The sequence below is a fragment of the Meles meles genome, chromosome 3, assembly GCF_922984935.1.
Source record: "Meles meles chromosome 3, mMelMel3.1 paternal haplotype, whole genome shotgun sequence".
NCBI classification, from domain to species: Eukaryota; Metazoa; Chordata; class Mammalia; order Carnivora; family Mustelidae; genus Meles; species Meles meles.
Window position 1 is genome coordinate 172,662,417 of NC_060068.1, and position 19,485 is coordinate 172,681,901.

Consider the following 19,485-nt stretch of genomic DNA (forward strand, 5'->3'; position numbering starts at 1 on the left):
GTTTTAAAAAAGAAATACTTGGGTATAATTCTAGCCACCACATATCAGAACTTGTAAAACTATAAAATGCTGATGAAAAAAATTAAAGATCTACATCAATGGAGAACCATATTGCATTCACGGGAGACTCAACATAGTGAAGGTACCAGTTCTCCCAAACTGATAAATTTAGTGCAATGCCTATAAAAATATAAGTAAGATATATTTAGATGTAGACAGGACTATCTTAAAATTTATATGGAAATGCAAAGGAACTAGAATAGCTAAAAAAACAATTTTTTAAAGATTTTATTTATTTATTTGACAGAGAGAGAGATCACAAGCAGGCAGATAGGCAGAGGAGGAAAGCAAGCTCCCCACTGAGCAGAGAGCCTGATGCGGGGCTCGATCCCAGGACCCTGAGATCATGACCTGAGCCGAAGGCAGAGACTTAACCTCCTGAGCCACCCAGGCGCCCCATAAAAATTTTTTTGAAAAGGAAAAATAAGGTGGGAGGACCGTCTACCTGATTTCAAGACTTCCTGCACAGCTATGGTAATCGAGACTACATGGTAATGGAGGAGAAAGAGAATTAGACGAACAGAATAGAGAACTTAGAAACAAACTCACATAACCAGGCCCAACTGATTTTTGACAAAATCGCAAAAGAGCAGCCTTCCAACAACTGGTGCTGAAAAAACAAATTGGTCTTCCATCTGCAGAATGCAAACAAAAATAAGAAAACAAGAAGGCAAGAAATACCCCCCAAACCCTTCAACCTAAATTTGATACCTTATACAAAAGGTATCTCTGTTTTGAGTTAATTTTCGTATAAGGTATCAAATTTAGGTTGAAGGGTTTGGGGGGTATTTTTTGCCTTCTTGTTTTCTTATTTTTGTTTGCATTCTGCAGATGGAAGACCAATTTTTTTTTTTCAGCACCAGTTGTTGGAAGGCTGCTCTTTTGCGATTTTGTCAAAAATCAGTTGGGCCTGTTTATGTGAGTTTAAATGTAAAATGTAAAACGTAAAAACATTTACCACCCCCCCCCCCCCGCCAAAACCCCTTAGGTTAAAAAAGTTCACTCGGGGGCCAGATTTAAAAAAAAAAAAAAAAAAAAAAAAGGTCTTTGCTTTGATACCAAAAAGCTTGATCTACTAAAGAAAGAATTAATAAATAGGACTTCATTGAAATAAAAATATATTTCTCTGTAAAAGATCCTGTTGTTAAGATGAAATGGGAGAAAATATTTGCAAGCCACATCTCCGACAAAGGACTAGTATCTAGAACGTATAAAGAATTCTTAAAACCTAACAACAAAAAACCCACTTAATGAGAAAATGGGCAAAACACAAGAAGGGATATTTTATGGAACAGGGTAAGCAGAAGGCAAATAAACAAATGGAAAGATGTGCAAAACCAGGAACCGCGAGGGAAAGAAAACTTAGAACCTCAATAACATCACTATACACTTGTCAGAATGGCTAAATAGAAAAACAGTGACAACATGAAATGCTGGCAGATTTGGAGAAACTGGATTACTCAGACGTTGCTGGTGGGAATGTCAAATGCTAGTCTGGAGAAGTTTGGCTAACCCTTAAAAAACGGAATTTGTCATTGGCATGTGATCTTCCAATTCTCTGACATTTATGGCAGAGAAAGAGACTTACGTTCACACAGAAAGCTGCACACGATTGTTCTTAGCTTTGTTTGTAATAGTCAAAAGCCAGAAAAACTCCAGATGTCCTTCCATGGGCGAACAGTTAAGCTACGGTACATCCACTCCACGGACTACTACTCAGTAATAAAAAGGAAAACGGTTGATATATCCCACAACCTGGATGAATTTCCAGAGAATTGCGCTCAGATAAAAAAATCCATCTCAAAATGTTACAGACTGTATGATTCCATTTATTTAACATTCTTGAAATGACAAAATTGCAAAAACGGAGACCAGATTAGTGGCTGACACAGATCAAGGGAGGGTTAGGGGCAGGAGGGGGTGGGCACGGCTCCAAGGGGCTATGGGGATCCCGGCAGCGATGGGGCGCCCTGCATCTTGACTGCATCAATGTCAATATCCTGGTTGTGACATGTGGTGTGTTTTCAAGACATTATCACAGGGGAGAACAGGGGAAAGGGGACATCTCATACCGCTGCAGGCACATCTACGGTGATCTCACGGTAAAGCTCAGCTTGATTTTAAAAAGTACGTTCTATGTGATTCTATTTACATGAATTCAAAGGTAAACTAACCTCAGAACGATCGAAATGAGAACAGCGATCACCCTGGCAGGGAGGGGGCATGAGGACTCTGGCGCATAGTGGAAATGTTTTTGTTTTGGGCAGTGACCACAAATTCACGTCTCAGAAAAGTACATTTGAAAGGATCTCTCCTTCCAGAGGTTTAAGCCAGTCTGATATCCTGAATTTAAGATAATGCTCAGCATGTGTTCTGCTAAAATACTAAGTTTCTTCCCTTTAGAGCTGAAAGGAATCCCTGAGCTTTACGGATTTATAAATGGTAACATGCAGAATACAAAGCATCATGATTTTTGAGGGAAAAGAAAATCTAGGTAGTGATCACGACAGGCCGTTTTTCACTTGGGGGAATGCTTGGCTAGTCCTATAGGCGTAACGACTTCCTTCGGCAAGTGTCCAGTGACAAGAAAACCCCCACTTGCCCCAGTCTCGCTACTGAGGTCTGCACTGTGGTGAGGCGGCCACTCCCCGGGCCCGCGCAGGAGAGCCTCCCTCGTTTCTGGCCCTCCGGAGCCTCCCGAGCCGCGGGGCGGCGCTGAGACTTCGAGGCGACACCCGTCTCTGGGTGAGTGAGCTTCTCGCGCCCTCCCTGACTTAGGGTCTCGGTGCAAATGTTGTCCTTTCACACCTGCCCGACCTTCAGGATGTCAGCGAACGGAGGAGTAATGAAGCCTGTTCTACAAGTGCCCCAAGACCCCACGGCTCCTGGGGCGGGTGCTGAGGGCCAGCCACCACCTGGGGGGGGGGTCTGCTCCGAACACCGACCCTTGAACCCAAGCGCTTCACGTTCTTCCATCCAGCTGGACGTTAGGGGTACTTTCCTGTGGCCAGGAGACGACAGCCCTTCCCTTTGCTCCATTCGTGTGTCCATCGAGAAGTGGGGGACCTCAGCGATTCTGACCAGGACGAGGTGCAGCCCCACCGCACACCCCTGAAATCTGATTTATGCACCAGTGTCTTTGGAGTCTGGACTCTGGGAACCAATCTGCAGGCCCCTCACCGACTCCCATTTCTGGCCCTGTACAGCGGATTCCCAATCCAGAACATTCTCCCCTCCAGCTCCCCGCCAGACCTAGGAGAGGTCAATCTTTCAGTCTCCCTCAGTGATGTCTCTCTTCGATTCCATGGTGATCAATTTAAATAAAAGGCCTAACGCAAAAATCAGGCAAATATGTTTAATTTTTTAAAATAACTGATGGCAAAATAAAATATTCACATCACATCATACTGTGTAAACATGTAAGGTCTCTGTACAAAGAAATATACATGCAAAATCATGTAAAAACTTAACTGAATAAAAGAAACAATACACAAACAAACGTTGTGAGGTTACGAATACACATCCAGTTTTGAATCCAATTTCTTTTAAAAAGTTTCTGTACAATTTTACAAGAAACAAACAAAAACCCAACAAAGGAATAAATAAAATACACTGCAAGCGGCAGGGCTGAACCAGGCCAGTTCACGGCTCAAGACTCTGGTGTCTGGCCGGCTGGGGACGCGGGCTGGTCTCTCTTTTGTGCATTTCACACAACGAAGGAAAAAGGACATCCCGAAAAATGCAAGTGTGCCCAGAAGCCCCACGGCACGCCCCAAGGCCTCCCCACTGTGGCATGAATTCTGCCAATGACACCGCCGTCGGATGCCGGCCTCAGGGCGGCTAGGGCTTAATTGGCTTTTATTTCTTACCAAAAGCTCAAAATCCAGCCAATTTCTGTACAGAAAGTTGAATGTCAAAAAGTCTAAAAAGTAGTAAATGTCCAGACTGATTTTGGGAAAAAAAAAAATAATACTTTGGCATTCTGAATAATAGCATAATAAATTTTAAAACATTACCCTATTATCCAGTTTTATATTCAGAGTATGAAATCACTTTTTACAGTCCTCAAAACTGACAAACTTCACGAAGAGTTAAATCTCCTTGAACTGATAGCACAGGGCTACAACCCCCCCCCACCCCCGACACACGCACAAAACCATAAAGCTCACTGTACGAAGTATGTGCTTTTTCTATATATTTATTACAGGTACAACAGAGGTCTTCATAAATAGTTGCATAAAATGTTAAAGCCACAACATTGCACATGATATGAAATAAAACAAAACAAAAACCCCCAATGAGTGCATTTACAGTATTTTCATCTGACTGTATACTGCTCAACAATCTGATTGACGGCTTGGAGGGGTGGGAACACGGGGAAGTGACTACTGGGGCTCAGGGCAGGACCCAACCTGATGTCCTGGGTGGATGGGCAGAGCCCCCTGACCTCCCCCGGTGGAAGCCCTGGGCAGCGGGTGAGGAGCAGGAGGGAAGGCAGGACAGGAAAGGACAGACTGAAGGCAGGACCAGTCTTATATACAAGTAAGGCCTACATTTCATCAGAGCAGAACGATTCATTCTATTTTTATGCAAAAGTCTGAGGTTGAATGCACATTTCAGGAGCCCAGTCTGGCGTCCCAGCGAGACGCACACAGACCCGGCAGCTGGGAAAGCTCAGAGCTAGGTGGACCCCGAGCTCTGGACGATGCCGCAGGGACGGCCACCACGAGGGTGAGTCCTCCCCAGAGGGGTCCACCATCTCTGTTTTGTTCGTGAACACCAGTGGTCGAACATAGGCATTTCGTTTCCTTGAATAAATCTTGGAAAATGTTAAATTTGCAAAATTCTATTCATGTTCGTTTAAAAAAGTTTCTTTTTATTTTTTGCAGAAACCTGAATAAAAGACTGTGATGCAGCAACGCGGTGTCCGCTCACGAGGCTGTGCGAGAAGGTCCTCCACCCCAGCACAGCGCGCTCCCGAGTCCCAGGCGCTGCCGAGCACAGCTCGCTCGGAGCCCAGCGTCACACGATGAACATACGGCAGCTCATCAGTTCTGTTGGTTTGTGTTTCTCTTCGAAATTCAAATTAACAGCTGATTGGCAGGTGAAAGAGAATGAGAAAGAACTTCAAGATAGGTCAAACTCGAGGCAAAAGCCTGCTCTGTAAGAAGTTTTTAACACTACGGATAGGTCGAACATCGTTCTGGTGTTTGCGCCGCTCAATGAAGGAAGTCAGTCTGGACGTGTCGAGGACGCCCGCCCCTTTGCCACCGCCATGGCCTGCCTGCAGCCACTGCTCCTGGAGGGCCAGCGCAGCCGAGGGACGCTTGGCAGGGTCCTCTTGCAGGAGGAAACACACGAACTCCTTGGCCTTCTGGCTCACTCCTTTAAAGCAGTCCTCTGGGAAACTAAAGTCTAGTCGGCAAATGTTCAGGCAGGTCTCCTCCACGCTGTCGTCGAGGAAGGGGGACACGCCGCTGAGAAGCACGTATGTGAGCACTCCGACACTCCATGTATCCGAGGTCAGGGAGATGGGGTTCCCAAGGATGATTTCGGGGGCTGCAAACTCGGGGTTCCCCAGTAACTGGTGGGTGTAGTAGGTCGTGTCGAGTTGGACAGCATCTCCAAAGTCAGCCAGTTTAATCGTTGGCTTGGCCAAACTCTGAGCCACCAGAATGTTTTCAGGCTAGAAGACAGGGTAAGACAATGGTCATTTCCATCGGTCCCGATCTCAAGCTTATGCGGGATGCGCACCAGGAATCAACGAAGTCAACTGGAAGAAAGCATTCCCACGCAAGACGGCAGGCGGTTCTGAGCGTGCAGCCCACAGAGGAGGAGGAGGAGGAGGCACGACACAGAGGGAATGCCGCCCCCCCGCCGCAGACGGCCCTCCTGGCAAGTGAGCATGAAGGCACCGAGCTGAAGAATGCTGCCTCAGGAAGCTGGGCGTTCCCTTGCACTCCTGGCTCTAATGGTAAAAGTACCTTCCTTTCTCAGCTACCACTGACCCAGTCCACACCAGCCTCGCAAAGCTCACAGGAACTTTCTGGAACCTCTTGAAATGTGTGACATCTCAAATGTTGACCTTATACTTTACTGACTGTTTATATCATTGAGAGCAAAATCCTAAAAATGGAGATTAGATATCAGGGTTCCCATTACCCACCTCCTCCTGTTTGTCCCCCGTCCCCCCACACCTCTTGGCCTGGTGCAGTGGACACCCTGGGAGGCTGGGCCATGGTGGGAAACCCCACTAACCTTCAGGTCCAGGTGTGCTATCCTGCAGTTGTGAAGGTATCGGACGGCTTCCAGAACCTCCCCCAGATACGCCCTGATCTTCCCTTCGGTGAGGTTTCCCCATCGCACCACACAGTCCAGGAGACGCCCCTGGTCAGCCCTGTGGAGGCAGGAACGTGTGCAACACTCGTCACGGTGCTGGGTCACTTTAGAGGCAACAAACAGCTTGTCCGTGCCCACTGTTAGCGTCCTACCAGGCTGGTGTTTCAGGAGCACACCTCAGCCTACGGGCGCGGGGCTGCTGAGAGCCGGACTGCTGGTCAACCTTGTTACGGATGTGCGTGGGGAACAAGGGCGCCCAGCCCTCAGAGGTGGTGGGGAAGGGGCGGGGAAGGGGCGCTCTGCAGGCACCTGCTGTAGGACGGAATGAAGTGCCACACCTCCCTGAGCCTTCGTCCCGTCACGTGTAAGACGGGCAATGGAAAGGCCACACGAGGTAACGTAAGCAAAGAGGCAGACCTCAAGGTGTGCTGACAAGACAGCCATTGGGAGCTGCCGCCCCGGTGCTCCACAGCACGACAGGCTGTCCCACACGCCTCCGGGGCCTGGACATTTACCCAAGTTCCCGCTGTGCTTTTCCTGGGTGCCTCTGGAAACAACCACTCAGAGGGGAGCTGTGACCAGTTAGTGACCTCGGCCCCGCCCCCTTGTAAGTAACACCTGCAGCCGCTGCTCTCCATCCCCTGCTCACTCACGACCTGGGTTGGAGGGCTGTCCTTCCCCAGCTCGCCGCCCCCAGTTCTGGGACCTGTGATCTGAAACTGTGCCTTCGATCCAAACGTCTGCAGAGCTCCCGTTTCCCTGAAGCGGGAGCAAGGATGCTGAGGGATTCATGCTGGACTCGAAAGGCTTCCTTCTGTCAATGACTTTGACACGGAAAAGCCACCGAGGGCAGCGCTGCCCATGGGCCAGGAACTAAACGCTTACTGTCAATTCACTAGATCCTCGCGCCAACCTTCCCAAGGCCAAGCAGCCGCGCAGGACGGCCAGCACTGCAGCGAGGCGGTCTGGCCCCAGGCTCTCTGAACGCCGGGCTACGCTGCCCGCTGGCTGTGGAACAGGAACTAAACAGAAAATCAGCCATTTGTTGGGTAACAAAGTGGAACTGAGGAGAATTTGGTAGAAATTGGTTATAAGCCTACGGCCATACCACCCTAAACGCGCCCGATCTCGTCTGATCTCGGAAGCTAAGCAGGGTCGGGCCTGGTCAGTACTTGGATGAGAGAAATTTGTTATGAAAAGAAATCCTAGTAACAGAACGGTGAGACCAAACCATTCAGTTTTCCACTAAGAAGAAATGGCAGCTGAACACACTTAAAATTTTCAGCCAGAAATGGAAGTCTTGTTGATTTTTGATGAGGACTTTAGGCTAGTTCTTGTCAAAAAATCCCCAAATGAGCAGTAGCTGTCAGACACCCAGCATCTCCAGCCAGAACGGAACAGAATTTAAACACAGCTCAATGCCAAGATATTTCAGAGAGGCGAGAATGTTCTAGAGTGGGCTTCCCTGCTCGGGGACAGGTGATTCTCTGCTGCAGGCCCATCGGGCCCTGCAGGATGTTGGGCAGCACCCCTGACCTCTACCCTCTAGATGTCAGCGGCACCCCCAACCCAAGTTGTGACACCACAAAAGTCTCCAGACATGGCCAAATGTCCCCCGGAGGAGGCAAACGGCCCCCAACCCAAGATCACACTCTTGGGTCACAGTTTTCACACTTGCTCCTTAGACGAGTGAGTGCACTGCTTATCGGGGTGGCACACAGAGCTCACTGAGCCCCACGGGACTGGGGGCTGCTCTGGCCAGAGGCCCACCCCCTTTCCCAAGGACCTTCTCTGCGCAAGGTGCATCTCACTCTCCCATTCCGACCATCCTGCAGTGGACCAGAGCTCTGAGGGGCAGGACTGCAGGCCCGAAGCATCGGACATGAGCAAGATCTCAGGGAGCCCACTCAGCACCCACGAGGCTCCCCGGGCACCCAGCAGCCATGTGGTGCCATTAGCAGGGGCAGGAGTCTTCAGGGGCCTGGCCCCTTGAGGAGCCTGGGAACCAGGGTGGTGCTGAGGTGTTTCGATGCTAGGCTCACTGCCTCCTCATTTGGACAGCATGTGCTAAAGACTGTACTTCTTTCTACCATTTTTGGAAAGCTCTAGAACTGTGTTCTCTGACAATAGGCATACACACATACACATACACGCACACTACAGGAAATACGGATCCTGAAATCCTGATTTCCGTCTGTCCCAGAGAACAAACAACAGTAAAATCACTTGACGTTGAGGCTGAGGCTTACGAACAGGGGAGGGCAGTGGGTGCGTACGCACATTTCCAACACCAGGACGTAACTGGTGGGGGTCTCGAAGGTATCAAGGAGGCCAACAAGCAGTGGGTGCTGGAGGTTCTGCAGGATTCCAAGCTCATGGGTGACCTGGTCACGCTTCATCAACTTCTTGTTCACAAACTTAGTGGCCACTGCTCGTTTGGTTCCTTTCTGATCACATTTTTTAACGACAGAGAATCTGCCCCTGGAAAACAGGTTGAGAAGGTCACTTTCAGAGGACTCTGAGTATGTCACAGAGAAAAGACTCTGCGAACCTAAATGGACCAGAGGCCTGTCTGCAGCCCCTGCTCTCCCGGGGCACTCGTGGAGGAGTGGTGGCTCAGGGTGACCCCGAGGGAGCCTGCCGGTCTCGGAGCCCCTCTGCCACTGACGCTGTCTTCTCCTTCCTGGAGGCAGGCTCCGTTTCCTCACCCTGCACCTGGCCAGGCCACGTGCCCTCCTGACCTCTGGATGTGGCAGAGGTGACACCATGGGGCTTAGCAGGCAGCTCCCACCTCTGCTCTCATGGAAAACCTTCCTTACCCCGTCAAAAAGCTTGCGCTGTACGTGGTGGCTCCAGTCACCTCGCGCCCCCCACCTTCAGAAGGGACGCATGTGTGGGTCTGGTCCCCACTGATAGCCCATGGCCTCTGAAGCCCTACGCAGTAAACCGTACCCAAGAAGCCTCAGCAGCACCTTGACCTGACCTGGATGAAAGGGACCTGGACCTCAAGTCCGAGCCCACTACCGACGATGACTCTGGGAGCAGCGGGGACCGCAAGGAGTAGTTGTCTACGGGTAAATCCGTAGACAAATGCTGAAGTGGCCACACCACCTTGCTACTCCGCCCACAGAGAGGCACGGTCTATTTCTCTGGCACTGGACCTGGCCTGGCGGGTGGGTTTTGTCGGCCCACGCAATGCTGGGGAGTGTGGTTGTGGATTTCTGAGGCTGGGCCTTAAAAGGCTTTGCAGCTTCCGCTTTTGCTGTCTTAAGAGGCTTCCACCATCAGGCGAGGAAGCCCAGTGTGGACGTCGCTGTGGAGAGAGGCCCAGTGCCCCAGCCAGCTGAGCCCAGCAGAAACCAACAGATCTGCCTGATCATTCACACATCAGAAGTGATAGCAAGTGTGTGTCTGGTGCAGCAGGGGTAAGCGAGCGCGTGTCAGCCTGACATACCGGTGGGTGAGCAGGTACCCGGAGGCGCACGGCCAATGTGGCCACAGGACTGTAGGAGGCTGCTGCTGGGGCAGTTCTCTTGGAAAGCTTTTTAAAAGAGACAAGTTCAGCTGGCATGCTTTTGACCACCTCCTCGCCACATGGGTCATGACCCTGCATGTGGAGAAGTGCTGTGTGGACGGGCAGCAGGGCCAAGTCAGAAGGAGCCTGCCTGGGGGCCAGGACACTTCTGAGCCACTGCCCCAGGCGTGGCTGCCCCTTCTGGAGGGAACCAGCCTCTTTCTCTCTGTTTGGGCAGGAGGAAGGACCCTGCCCCTCCAATCTACATCTCCAATCAGAAGAACCCATTCAGCCTTTCTCAACTGGGACTCCCCAAGAGAATTAAATGTCAACCAAAAAGGGTCTGAGCAACTCTCCTCTGACTTCCCCAGGAGCAGGACAGAACAGTCCTGGAGGCACAGCAGGAGGGTTAAGTCATCACATCAACAGATAGCTTATGGCATTAGGCCTTAATTCTCTCTTGGAACCCAAGCAGAAAACATCTTTACTCCCTCAATGTTTAATATCAAAAGGCAATTACAGATTATGTTTCAAATATAATTCACATAACTTCTAACTGGTGGCAAAATTCCCTACTAACCATATCAGTCTGCTCTTACGGAGAGTCATGTCATCCACTCTGCTCTCCTGGGAGGGGCCCTGGGTTTTATATCATACCTGCCAAGCTCAGCCACTTCACTGTAGAAGGAGTCAAAGTTGTCTTTCCAGGTCACCATGATCCCATCACTCCCTGGACCTGCAAAAAGAGCAGCATCACCCCTGAGCTTGGTTTATGTGGCGCTTCCTGGGGAAGAAGTCTACAGGCCCGTGCTGTCCAATACGGCAGCCACACGTGGCTACCGAGCACCTGACCTGTGCTGGAAGTGTGAATGCACACCGCAGGCCGGGACTTAGGACGAAAAGAGATGGATTCACGGGACAGAAATAAACACACGCTTCCTTTCCATTATTTTCCCACTCACATCTCCAAGGTGGGAGTCTTCTAGCTTCCGAAGTTCCTTTAGCTTCTGCTACTGATTTCTTACAAAGCAAAAATCACCTGCATAGTTTCCGTGACATCTTTTACAAATTAGAACACTGGAGATGCTTCCCTTTTAAATTCAAGACTCTCTTTTTCCCTTGTGTCATGATCCCAGAATCAGATCATTTCCTTTCTCTGGTTTAATGAGGTTAAAATACCTGGGGTGAAGACACATGGGATAAAAATGCTAAGCCAGTCCTGTTCATTGTCTACACACAGGGCACTCCCGGACTCAATACACCTTTTAGGTCAGATTCTTATTTTTGCTCTTGGAAGCAGTTTCCTAGAGCCGGGGCAGCTGAAGGATGCACGGCAATGTCAGCCGCCCTGCACTGCACAGCTGGCTTCTGCGAAGCCAGAGCTGCAAACCAACCAGTACATGTCGCCTACTGAGTATGTACCCAGGTCAGTGCGACCAGCGGGAATTTAAGAGGGCCTGAGATGTGGGTTCTGCCTCTAGGAGCTCATGGTCCGGCCAGGGAGAGAGAACAAGGCTTTGCTGGGCCGTGGAGCTAGGGCTTCAGACCGGAGCGAAGCCGGGTCCTATCGTGGTTGCCCTGCGCTCCCAGGAGGGATGCTGTGAGGTCTCAGTGAGGCACAGAGTTCGCACAGGCCTCAGCCGTGCTCCTTCCTCTCCTTCCAGTCTGCGAGAGACCAACTTATAGGACATTCCCTCAGAGCCAAAGTGTCCACTGAGCAATTACATAAAAGAGAAGTCAGATATGAGAATGTGTTTTGAGCACTGGGAGATGGAACACACCATGTTCCAACCCGGAGGACGGCACCGGCCGCTCGGCTGCCCAGGGCCTGCAGTCAGTGGCCTACACTGTGCACCTCACCGAGACGCCCTAGACACTGGGGTCTGCCACTTGCAGCTCTCATTGGGAAGGCCCCACAAGTGACTCACTGTCAGTATTGCAGACCCTGTTGAGTGCGTTTGCGCAGAGGCGGGGTTTCTGGGCCCGAGAGTCTGGGAAGATGTGTGCCCCCGGCTCAGGGGTGTCGCTTACCCAGCACCCTCAGACTGGCTGAGGACGAGGCTGAACCCATGTCGTTCACAGCGATGCACGTATAGATGCCGTCATCTTCTGTGGTCACGCCGATGATCTTCAGAGTGGCCTCTCCCAAGTCACTGCCACACAGAGGACAACATGTTGTGGGTCACAAAGGCACAGCTCCCCCAGTGACCACCCCTACCCTCTCTCCTTTGGGGGTCACAGAAAATGACAGAGGAAGTACTGACAAGGAATTTCAGTGGGATTTTACTTTTCTTGCACACCCCGGTACGAAATGCTCCCTTGTGGGCAGCGTCAGGGTACAGAGGGTAAGTGAGGGGTGGACTGTGGTGGTCACAGTGGACGGAGGTCATGCTCACTGCCAGCGAGATCCACTCTCACCTGTAGGAGATGCTGTAGTGACCGTCGTTGTTCAAGGTGTTGTGTTCAGGGCCCTTCCAGGTGATCGAGGCCTTGGGGCGGCCACAAACTCGACATCTAAGAACAACGGTCTCCCCTGTCTCACACGTGACCTCACTCAAGGGAATGACGAATTCTGGGGGAACTGCCAGAGAAAGGAGTCACTGACACCTGTCACCCTTGGCTCCCGTCCCACGCCCACAATCCCAACAAGAATGAGCACGAGTTGTCGCCCATGCCCCAGTGCCCCAGAAAACCTGCTCCCCAGGTTATGCGCCAGCGCTCTACAACGTGCCCCGTAGCCCCTACACTATGCAAAAGCAGAGGAACAAGGAGCGGAGCTCACCGTCGTATATGTAGTTGGGGTTGAGAAGCTGAAAGGGAAAAAGCACACAGATGTTGACCAGAAACATGAACTGCTTTGAGAGATGTTATTTTAATTCCCAGGCTACCGACCAACAGGAATACAACCTGACTTATGTGGGTTTCAGAGCACATTTGCACTGCCTTTAAATGCTCTCAAAAAGCCTCATGTCATACAAATTTCAGCGAATTTTTGTTTTGCTACCTGCAGACACAAAAGAGCCTCTTGAACTCAGAAATGCCCATTTTCCTCATCCAGTGGGCGGGGTTCTGCTGGTCCCTGGGCCCCTTCCTTCTGAAGGGCGGCCAGCGCCCCGACCTGAGCCCTTGTGTTCCCTTTAGGGCTGTGCAAGCAACCGCCCCCCCGCTAGGTTTAAGGCAGTCTGACGGGAATAAAGCTGACGGAAGCGAGCACGAAGGAATGTGCTAAAGCCAGTGAGCCTGGGTCTCCAGCCTCCAGTCACTTCCCGGCAGTGCGCGGCGGGCACTGGGGAAGTCTGTGCCACGGCTGCTTCACACTGTTCCTGGAGAACCTGGGCTCTTCTTTATCAGGGCGGCTGGCAGCGTTCTTCGTAAGCTACACGTGCGCCTGGTCAGCGACGCAGGTACCCGGCGACCGGAAACGCGCATGCGCACCTGTGCCGAGAGCACGGTCCCCGCCAGCCCTCTGCAAAGTGCTGCGGGAGCTGCCGACAGGGCAGCAGGAGGTGATGGTGGGAGGCAGAAGGTGGCAACTTGAGGCCAGGTGCCAGGCCCTCAACTCCTGGGCTGCCGCTAGCCCAGCGGCTGCCCCGGGAATGAATGAGGCAGGCTTCTGGGCTGCCACCAGGGATGCCGCTTACCCACAGGGATGGCCAAGGCTCCTGGAGATGCTCTTACCCACCTTCACAGACACCTTGTTGCTGAGCCCCTCCCGCGACTTCCGATAACCGTTCTCCAACTTGCCTTCCCGCTTGCCGTCTTTATCTTTTTTCTCAGATTTTTTCCTTAAACGGAGTGCTGTGTGCCAAGATGTTGACTTCCTAGGGGGAAAATAACACGTTGGTAGTGTTACATCTTTCCAGTGTTCAGCAAGCGATTCCTGAAAGCCTTAGAGAAAAGCTGAGTAGCCCACTTCAGGATTGGGGGGTGACTGAGGCTCCCTGGCACCAGTGAGCTCTGCTGAGGGAAACCCTGTGGGTCTCAACCCTCAGAAGGGAAAGCAGCTCTTCACTTTTGAGGATTAAAAATACCAAAGTGCTGGTAATGGTTAATTTTATGTATCAACTTAACTGGGCTATTGGGTGCCCAGAAATGTAATCAAACATTGTTCTGGGTGTTTCTGGATGAGATTAACATTTTAATTGGTAGAGTAAAACACACTGCCCTCCACAACATTGGAGGCCCCCTCCAATCAACTGAAGGTTTGAGTAGAACAAACAGACGGGCTTCCCTGAGCAAGAGGGAATTCTCTAGCAGAATGGGTCCCCAGCCTGCGGCCCTCACTGCAGATTCCGACTTCCTAGTCTCCATAACCGTGTGAGCCAATTCCTTACATTACCTGCTTCCTCCCTGGAACACATAAACACACACACACACACATACACACACACACAATCTCTCTCCCCTATTCTCCTATTGGTTCTATTTCTCTGGAGAATCCTAATATAAGGCCCCAAAACACTCTTTGATAAAAACAAAGTACAAAATGGGACTCTTGAAGAATGTGCTAGAACATGCCTATCAAGGAGAAACAGGACAAGGGGATTGAGAAGAGGCTCTCTGTAGCCTGAACTCAAGGCTCCCTTCCCTGTGAAACAGCAAGGTCCAAGCCCGGAGGTGCAGGGTGGTGCTGGGATGCCGGCCAGCTGAGCTGCGAACCCAGACAAGGGTCCTCCATGCTTGGAGAGGAGCATGCCTTTGGGTCTGCTGGTTTGGGCCGATCCCTACCACAGTCAAATAGATTCAGGGAAGGGCAGCACCTGAATTCAGTTTTCTTTAAAAAACAAAACAAAACAAAACAAGGGGCACCTGGGTGGCTCAGTGGGTTAAGCCTCTGCCTTCGGCTCAGGTCATGATCTCAGGGTCCTGGAATCGAGCCTGAATCGGGCTCTCTGCTCAGCAGGGAGCCTACTTCCCCCTCTATCTCTGCCTGCTGCTCTGCCTACTTGTGATCTCTGTCTCTGTGTCAAATAAATAAAATCTTTAAAAACAAAACAAAACTTAATACAGCAAAACTGGTCATTTCCTAACTGAATGAACCTTCTAGCAGAGGTGAGGCGTGATGGTGACGGCACCACACAGATGTTCGCCGGCAGCTCCCGGAATGAGCGTCTGCCCGGCTGCAGCCTCGGCACAGCCTGCTAAGGAGTTAGAGGTCCTTGGGGGAATCCTCATCCCCAGCCTGGGACCTTTGGAGACTATAGTATCATTGTAAATACCCTAGTAGCTTAAAAAGGCTGTCTGTTTGCAAATGGAGGTTATTAAAAGAGCCAGTCAGAACAAGTCTGAGAGATGAAGGGCCACCCCGCCCTCACTCTGGGGCTCCACACTGTGCGCAGAGATGAACTCGCCCCGACAGACGACGACGCTGCTCTCTCGCTGGGCCTCCTCCTCCCAGGGCCACTAGGCCTCCCTCGCGCGCAGGCCCCTTGGCCCTCGGCTGGCCTGCCGGGGACTCACTTGAGAGTCCCATCGGGGTTCTCCATGATGACTGCACTGGTATGCCCCAGGACGAAGCCTGGAATCCAGCCCTCGGCTGCGGGGCACTGGTCAGTGGCGGCTCGGAACACCAGAAACATGTTCTGTTGATTGCTGGCCAGAATTTGAACGACCTCTCCTTGACAGACGTTTATCTCATCCTCCTTCACTGCCGTGTAATCGTGTGTCACCAACATGGTGGAGATGTTGCTACCGCTGCTACTTTCACTCTGGAGCAGGAAAGACCAAAACAAAAGGCAGAGGGGAACTGAAACGAGATCTGATGTCATGAACTCGCTCGTCAGCGCGCGCTGCAGTGTGAAGACCCAGAGCAGGGCTCCCCAGACAGATACGGAGGCACCTGCCCTCCTCTCCATGCTCTCTTTAGTTATCTTTGTGCCTCTTTTTGGGTCATTAAAAATCAGGATTTCTCTAGAAAGCAATGCAAGGAACAATCTAGATTCAATCACCGCAATGATGACACTTTGCTTTTGGGAGCTTCATCTACTGTTTTAATCCCATCTTCCTTGCACCCTCCAAGGAAGGGCTCAGTCCTCCTGCGGATGCCATGCTGCCTTGTCACTGGGACTACCGGGCTCATTTAAAAAAAGTATTATTCCATTCAAAGGCCACAGAGAGTAGCTCTTCAGCTGACTCAGCAGATGACGGAGCGACCCCAAGTCTGCCAGAGAAAACGTTCCCCGAGAACACGTGTCCAAGGACCCTGACAAGCTGCTGCCAGGCCTCATCACTTTTACCTCTTTCTCCTTTGAAAAGAATGCGGAACACCTGAACGGGAATCAGCGCTGTTCTGCTCTCACTGATAGTTACTCTGCCTGCTCTATGTGGCCCTCAGTGAGCGGCCCTGAATTTGCACGACTCAACTGTCCCGAAGGTGGTGTTGCCACGGGAACACAAAGATTACACAGCATTGCAGAGCAGCTGTGGACACCGCTGGCCCCATGACTCAAGCTCCGGGAACAGCCTTTGGCATGACAAAACCTATTCTCTTTTGGAGTCCTAGCGGGGCCCAGTCTCTTTGTTCACCGTGTGTCTCTAAGGTCCACCACAGTGACGGACACGTAGCAGACACGCAAACATATTCAGCGACTCAATGAGGCAAGACTGCAAGAGTAAAACACAGATCGTTTCTTAAGGCCACCTACCTAGGCCCACAAGCTGAGTGGTGTCAGCTGCTGAGTAGAAGAAACGCAAATGGCAAATGGCAGTATTTGTCCCCAGCTGTCATGTACCAAGAGACCCTTTTGTTCCAGGGGAGGAGGAGGAAGCTGACACCAAGGGCACATCCTGAGCTACATCTTGCTCAATGTCCCCTATCAACAGGTGGGATGCGGGAAAGGGCGTCAGGCCCTGCTCCTGGTAGCTTGTCCTCAGAGGCTCCCACCAACGATGTCGTCTGACTGCTCGCGGGTCCCCTGGGCTCCGAGAATGCTAGCCTCTGCTGGGCTCTCGGGTGCCCGGGGCAGCTCCCAGGTGGCATGGTTGCAACTGTCAGCCAACCCTGCCACGTGCCTGTCAGCCCTGGGCTACTGAGCTGGTGTTAGGATGCTCGGGAGCGGACAGGTGGGCCGCCGTTAACAAGCCAGTGTGCGGAGGATTCCGGGGTGCGGAGCTAGGACTCTGGCCCCAACGCAGCAGGGTGCCAAGCTTTGGTTCTGTCTCAGCTGAGGGTCTGTTGCGGATTCCTGCTTCTCGTGGGTCCCCATGCTGTCCACGTTAGGCTACGGCCTGTGCATATTCATTTATGCCATTGTATTCTCTTAGCATGTACTTTATTCTGACTTAGCAACACCCAATAGTTTTGAGATCATAAAGCCAAATTTGCTGGAAAATGCCAACAAAAAGCAGCTTATGTGGCACAGCTGCTTTTGGCCACAGAGCATCCCAAGCTTTCTCATAATTTTGCCACAATAATGATTGCTATTAGTATTTTCTGAACATCCCCTATGCGCCAAGCTAAGGATCAGGTATTTAAAATCTATCTCCCTTAGTGCTCGAAGCCACCTTCCCAGCTGGCACAATTATCACCCCCTTACAGAATGGGGGGGGGGTTAGGCGTGTGCGTGGGCCGTCTGGCCTCGGAGACGAAGGCAGGGGTGCACTTCTACCGCTGCCGGTGGGCAGGTGCAGACAGATTGTGCATCCACATTTGGGGGCTGGCACAGTCACCATGTGGGTTGGTCCACATCCACTCCACTCCTGCTCTCAGCAGAACTTTCCAGAAGGTGCCCATGAAAGGAGCAAGAAGAACCCAGGCCACGGGTTGGGCACGGCTGCTTGGCTGTGACTGCAGACAGCTCCGTGGAAGTAGTCAAGAAGGAAGGTGGTCACTGCTGACCCACTAGGAGGATAAGATGACCCAACTGGGTAGAAATGGGGCAGGGCGACAGTTCCTTTTAAACAGAACATGTAAGAGTCCTAGAGGACATGTTCACATCCCCATTTAGGCCCCTAGTGGTCTTCCCGGCCTTCCAGGGCATTTCTGTAAGGCACTCTGACTCACCAAAACACTAGCAATCTCCCTTTCCAGGTGACCTACCACCTAAGGAAACCTTTTGCAGGCTAAAGCTGGAACATACGGCACCTGAGACTGTGCCTCTGTCCCAGGGCATCCTGGGAGGGAGCCGGGTGGTGACGGTGATTTGTGTGTGCTCTCGGGCGGCCCGGGGACCAGCATGGCATCTGAGGTTCATTCTGAAGCACAGACTCTGAGTGCTCCTCATCCGCGGAAGGGGAGTGTCCAGGTGAGGAGGAGCTCGGGAGCTGTTCCCCAGCCCAATTCCCCAATTTGCAGGGGTCTCGCTGTAAGGCCACGCCTGCCTCCCGAGTATTCAGCCAGATGTGGACAGGCATGGCATCCCTGCGCACCTCTGCCTCTTTTCCTCTGGCTGAAGGTGCTCACCTGCTTTCCTAGCATTTCAGACCCAACCAGGGGCCAGGCTACACTGCCCGGTCATTGTAAGGCACCCACAAAGACGACACGGGTCACAGCCACTGCAGCAGACGCCTGCCTGGACCACTTATTTTTGCAAATTAAAGTCAAGGGCAAATAAGTGTACCAAGACCCATTTCCCAATTTCTTCCTCAATTAAATATAAAGATTGAGTTTAACAAAATACGTAACAAATAGGAAGAAAAGAGAAGGCCACGTCAACCCAAACAGGGCATTAACAGAAGTCCAGAGAAAATTAGAGAGACATGCAAAAGCTAGATTTGTTTTCATAAAGAGAGACACAGACCCTTTTAGGGAAATGTATTTAAAAATTTATAAAGCGATCAAACATACACTCCATTAGAACAGTTCTATTCTCTCACGCATGCCTTTAGGAAAAGTGTTAGAGGTCAGGCCATCTGCCGTGTAGGAAAACAGCTGGGTAGGATAGTGAGGAAGCCACAAAATGGGGGAGAAACCCACCACAGCAACCTTTCTGCTTGAGGACACAACATAGGTGACGGGCAAGAGGAGGGCGAGGAAGCCCGGAGCGCCTGCAGCGCGCCCCCTGCTGGGCAGAAGGCAGGATGGTCGCGGCCGCTGGCAGGAGCCTGGGCTCCAGAGGCCCTATAGCAGTCTCTTCCAGAGTGAAAGTTGGGGGAATCAAGTATTTCCACTGTAGAGATTCCTTTCCCCCCATTTTGTCTGCTTAGTTTGCTGTGAGTTGCTGTTGGAAGTTTTCTTGAGGGATTTTTTTTTTCAGCAGAGGAGTCAAAAATGCTGCAAAGATAATTTAAGGCATAAAAGAGCACAACCAAGCCATGAGCAGAAAGCTTAAAGTGTACAGATTCCAATTTAAATAGGAAGTAAACAACAGGGACACTGACCCCTCTAAAAAAACGTGTGAGGAAAAGCAGGGGTAAAAAGGAAGTTCCAAGATATTCTGCTGGTCAGAGAGCGTGAAAGACGCACAGGTGTTGCGTTCGGAAGGTTACCGGTCTGGCTTCCCGGATTAAGGGGACACACACAAAGCAAGGAGCGAGTTAGTAGAGACGAGAGCAGCGCTGTTCCCGCGGCAGGAGGGGTTAGAAGGCGGCTGGTCCGCAGGCTCCGGGCGGAGAGCTGACCATTGCAGATGGCG

General features: G+C 51.4%; 1 protein-coding gene across 3 annotated transcripts in view; it reads right to left on the bottom strand.

Moving 5' to 3' along the window:
* Positions 1-3,401: 3,401 nt before the first annotated feature.
* The window catches only part of TRIO (trio Rho guanine nucleotide exchange factor), a 225,404-nt gene continuing 209,320 nt past the window's right edge, over positions 3,402-19,485 (bottom strand). For 2 of the 3 annotated variants that reach the window (XM_046000363.1, XM_046000364.1), the window contains 9 exons: positions 15,374-15,621; positions 13,596-13,734; positions 12,696-12,723; positions 12,332-12,494; positions 11,945-12,066; positions 10,571-10,649; positions 8,680-8,880; positions 6,319-6,457; positions 3,402-5,746 (listed from right to left, as the gene is read on the bottom strand). In XM_046000363.1, coding sequence (XP_045856319.1) covers positions 5,198-5,746; positions 6,319-6,457; positions 8,680-8,880; positions 10,571-10,649; positions 11,945-12,066; positions 12,332-12,494; positions 12,696-12,723; positions 13,596-13,734; positions 15,374-15,621 — 1,668 coding nt within the window. In that variant the 3' untranslated portion in view covers positions 3,402-5,197. Of the gene's footprint in view, positions 5,747-6,318; positions 6,458-8,679; positions 8,881-10,570; positions 10,650-11,944; positions 12,067-12,331; positions 12,495-12,695; positions 12,724-13,595; positions 13,735-15,373; positions 15,622-19,485 lie in introns of those variants that run through there. The other variant, XM_046000365.1, reaches the window with a different exon arrangement.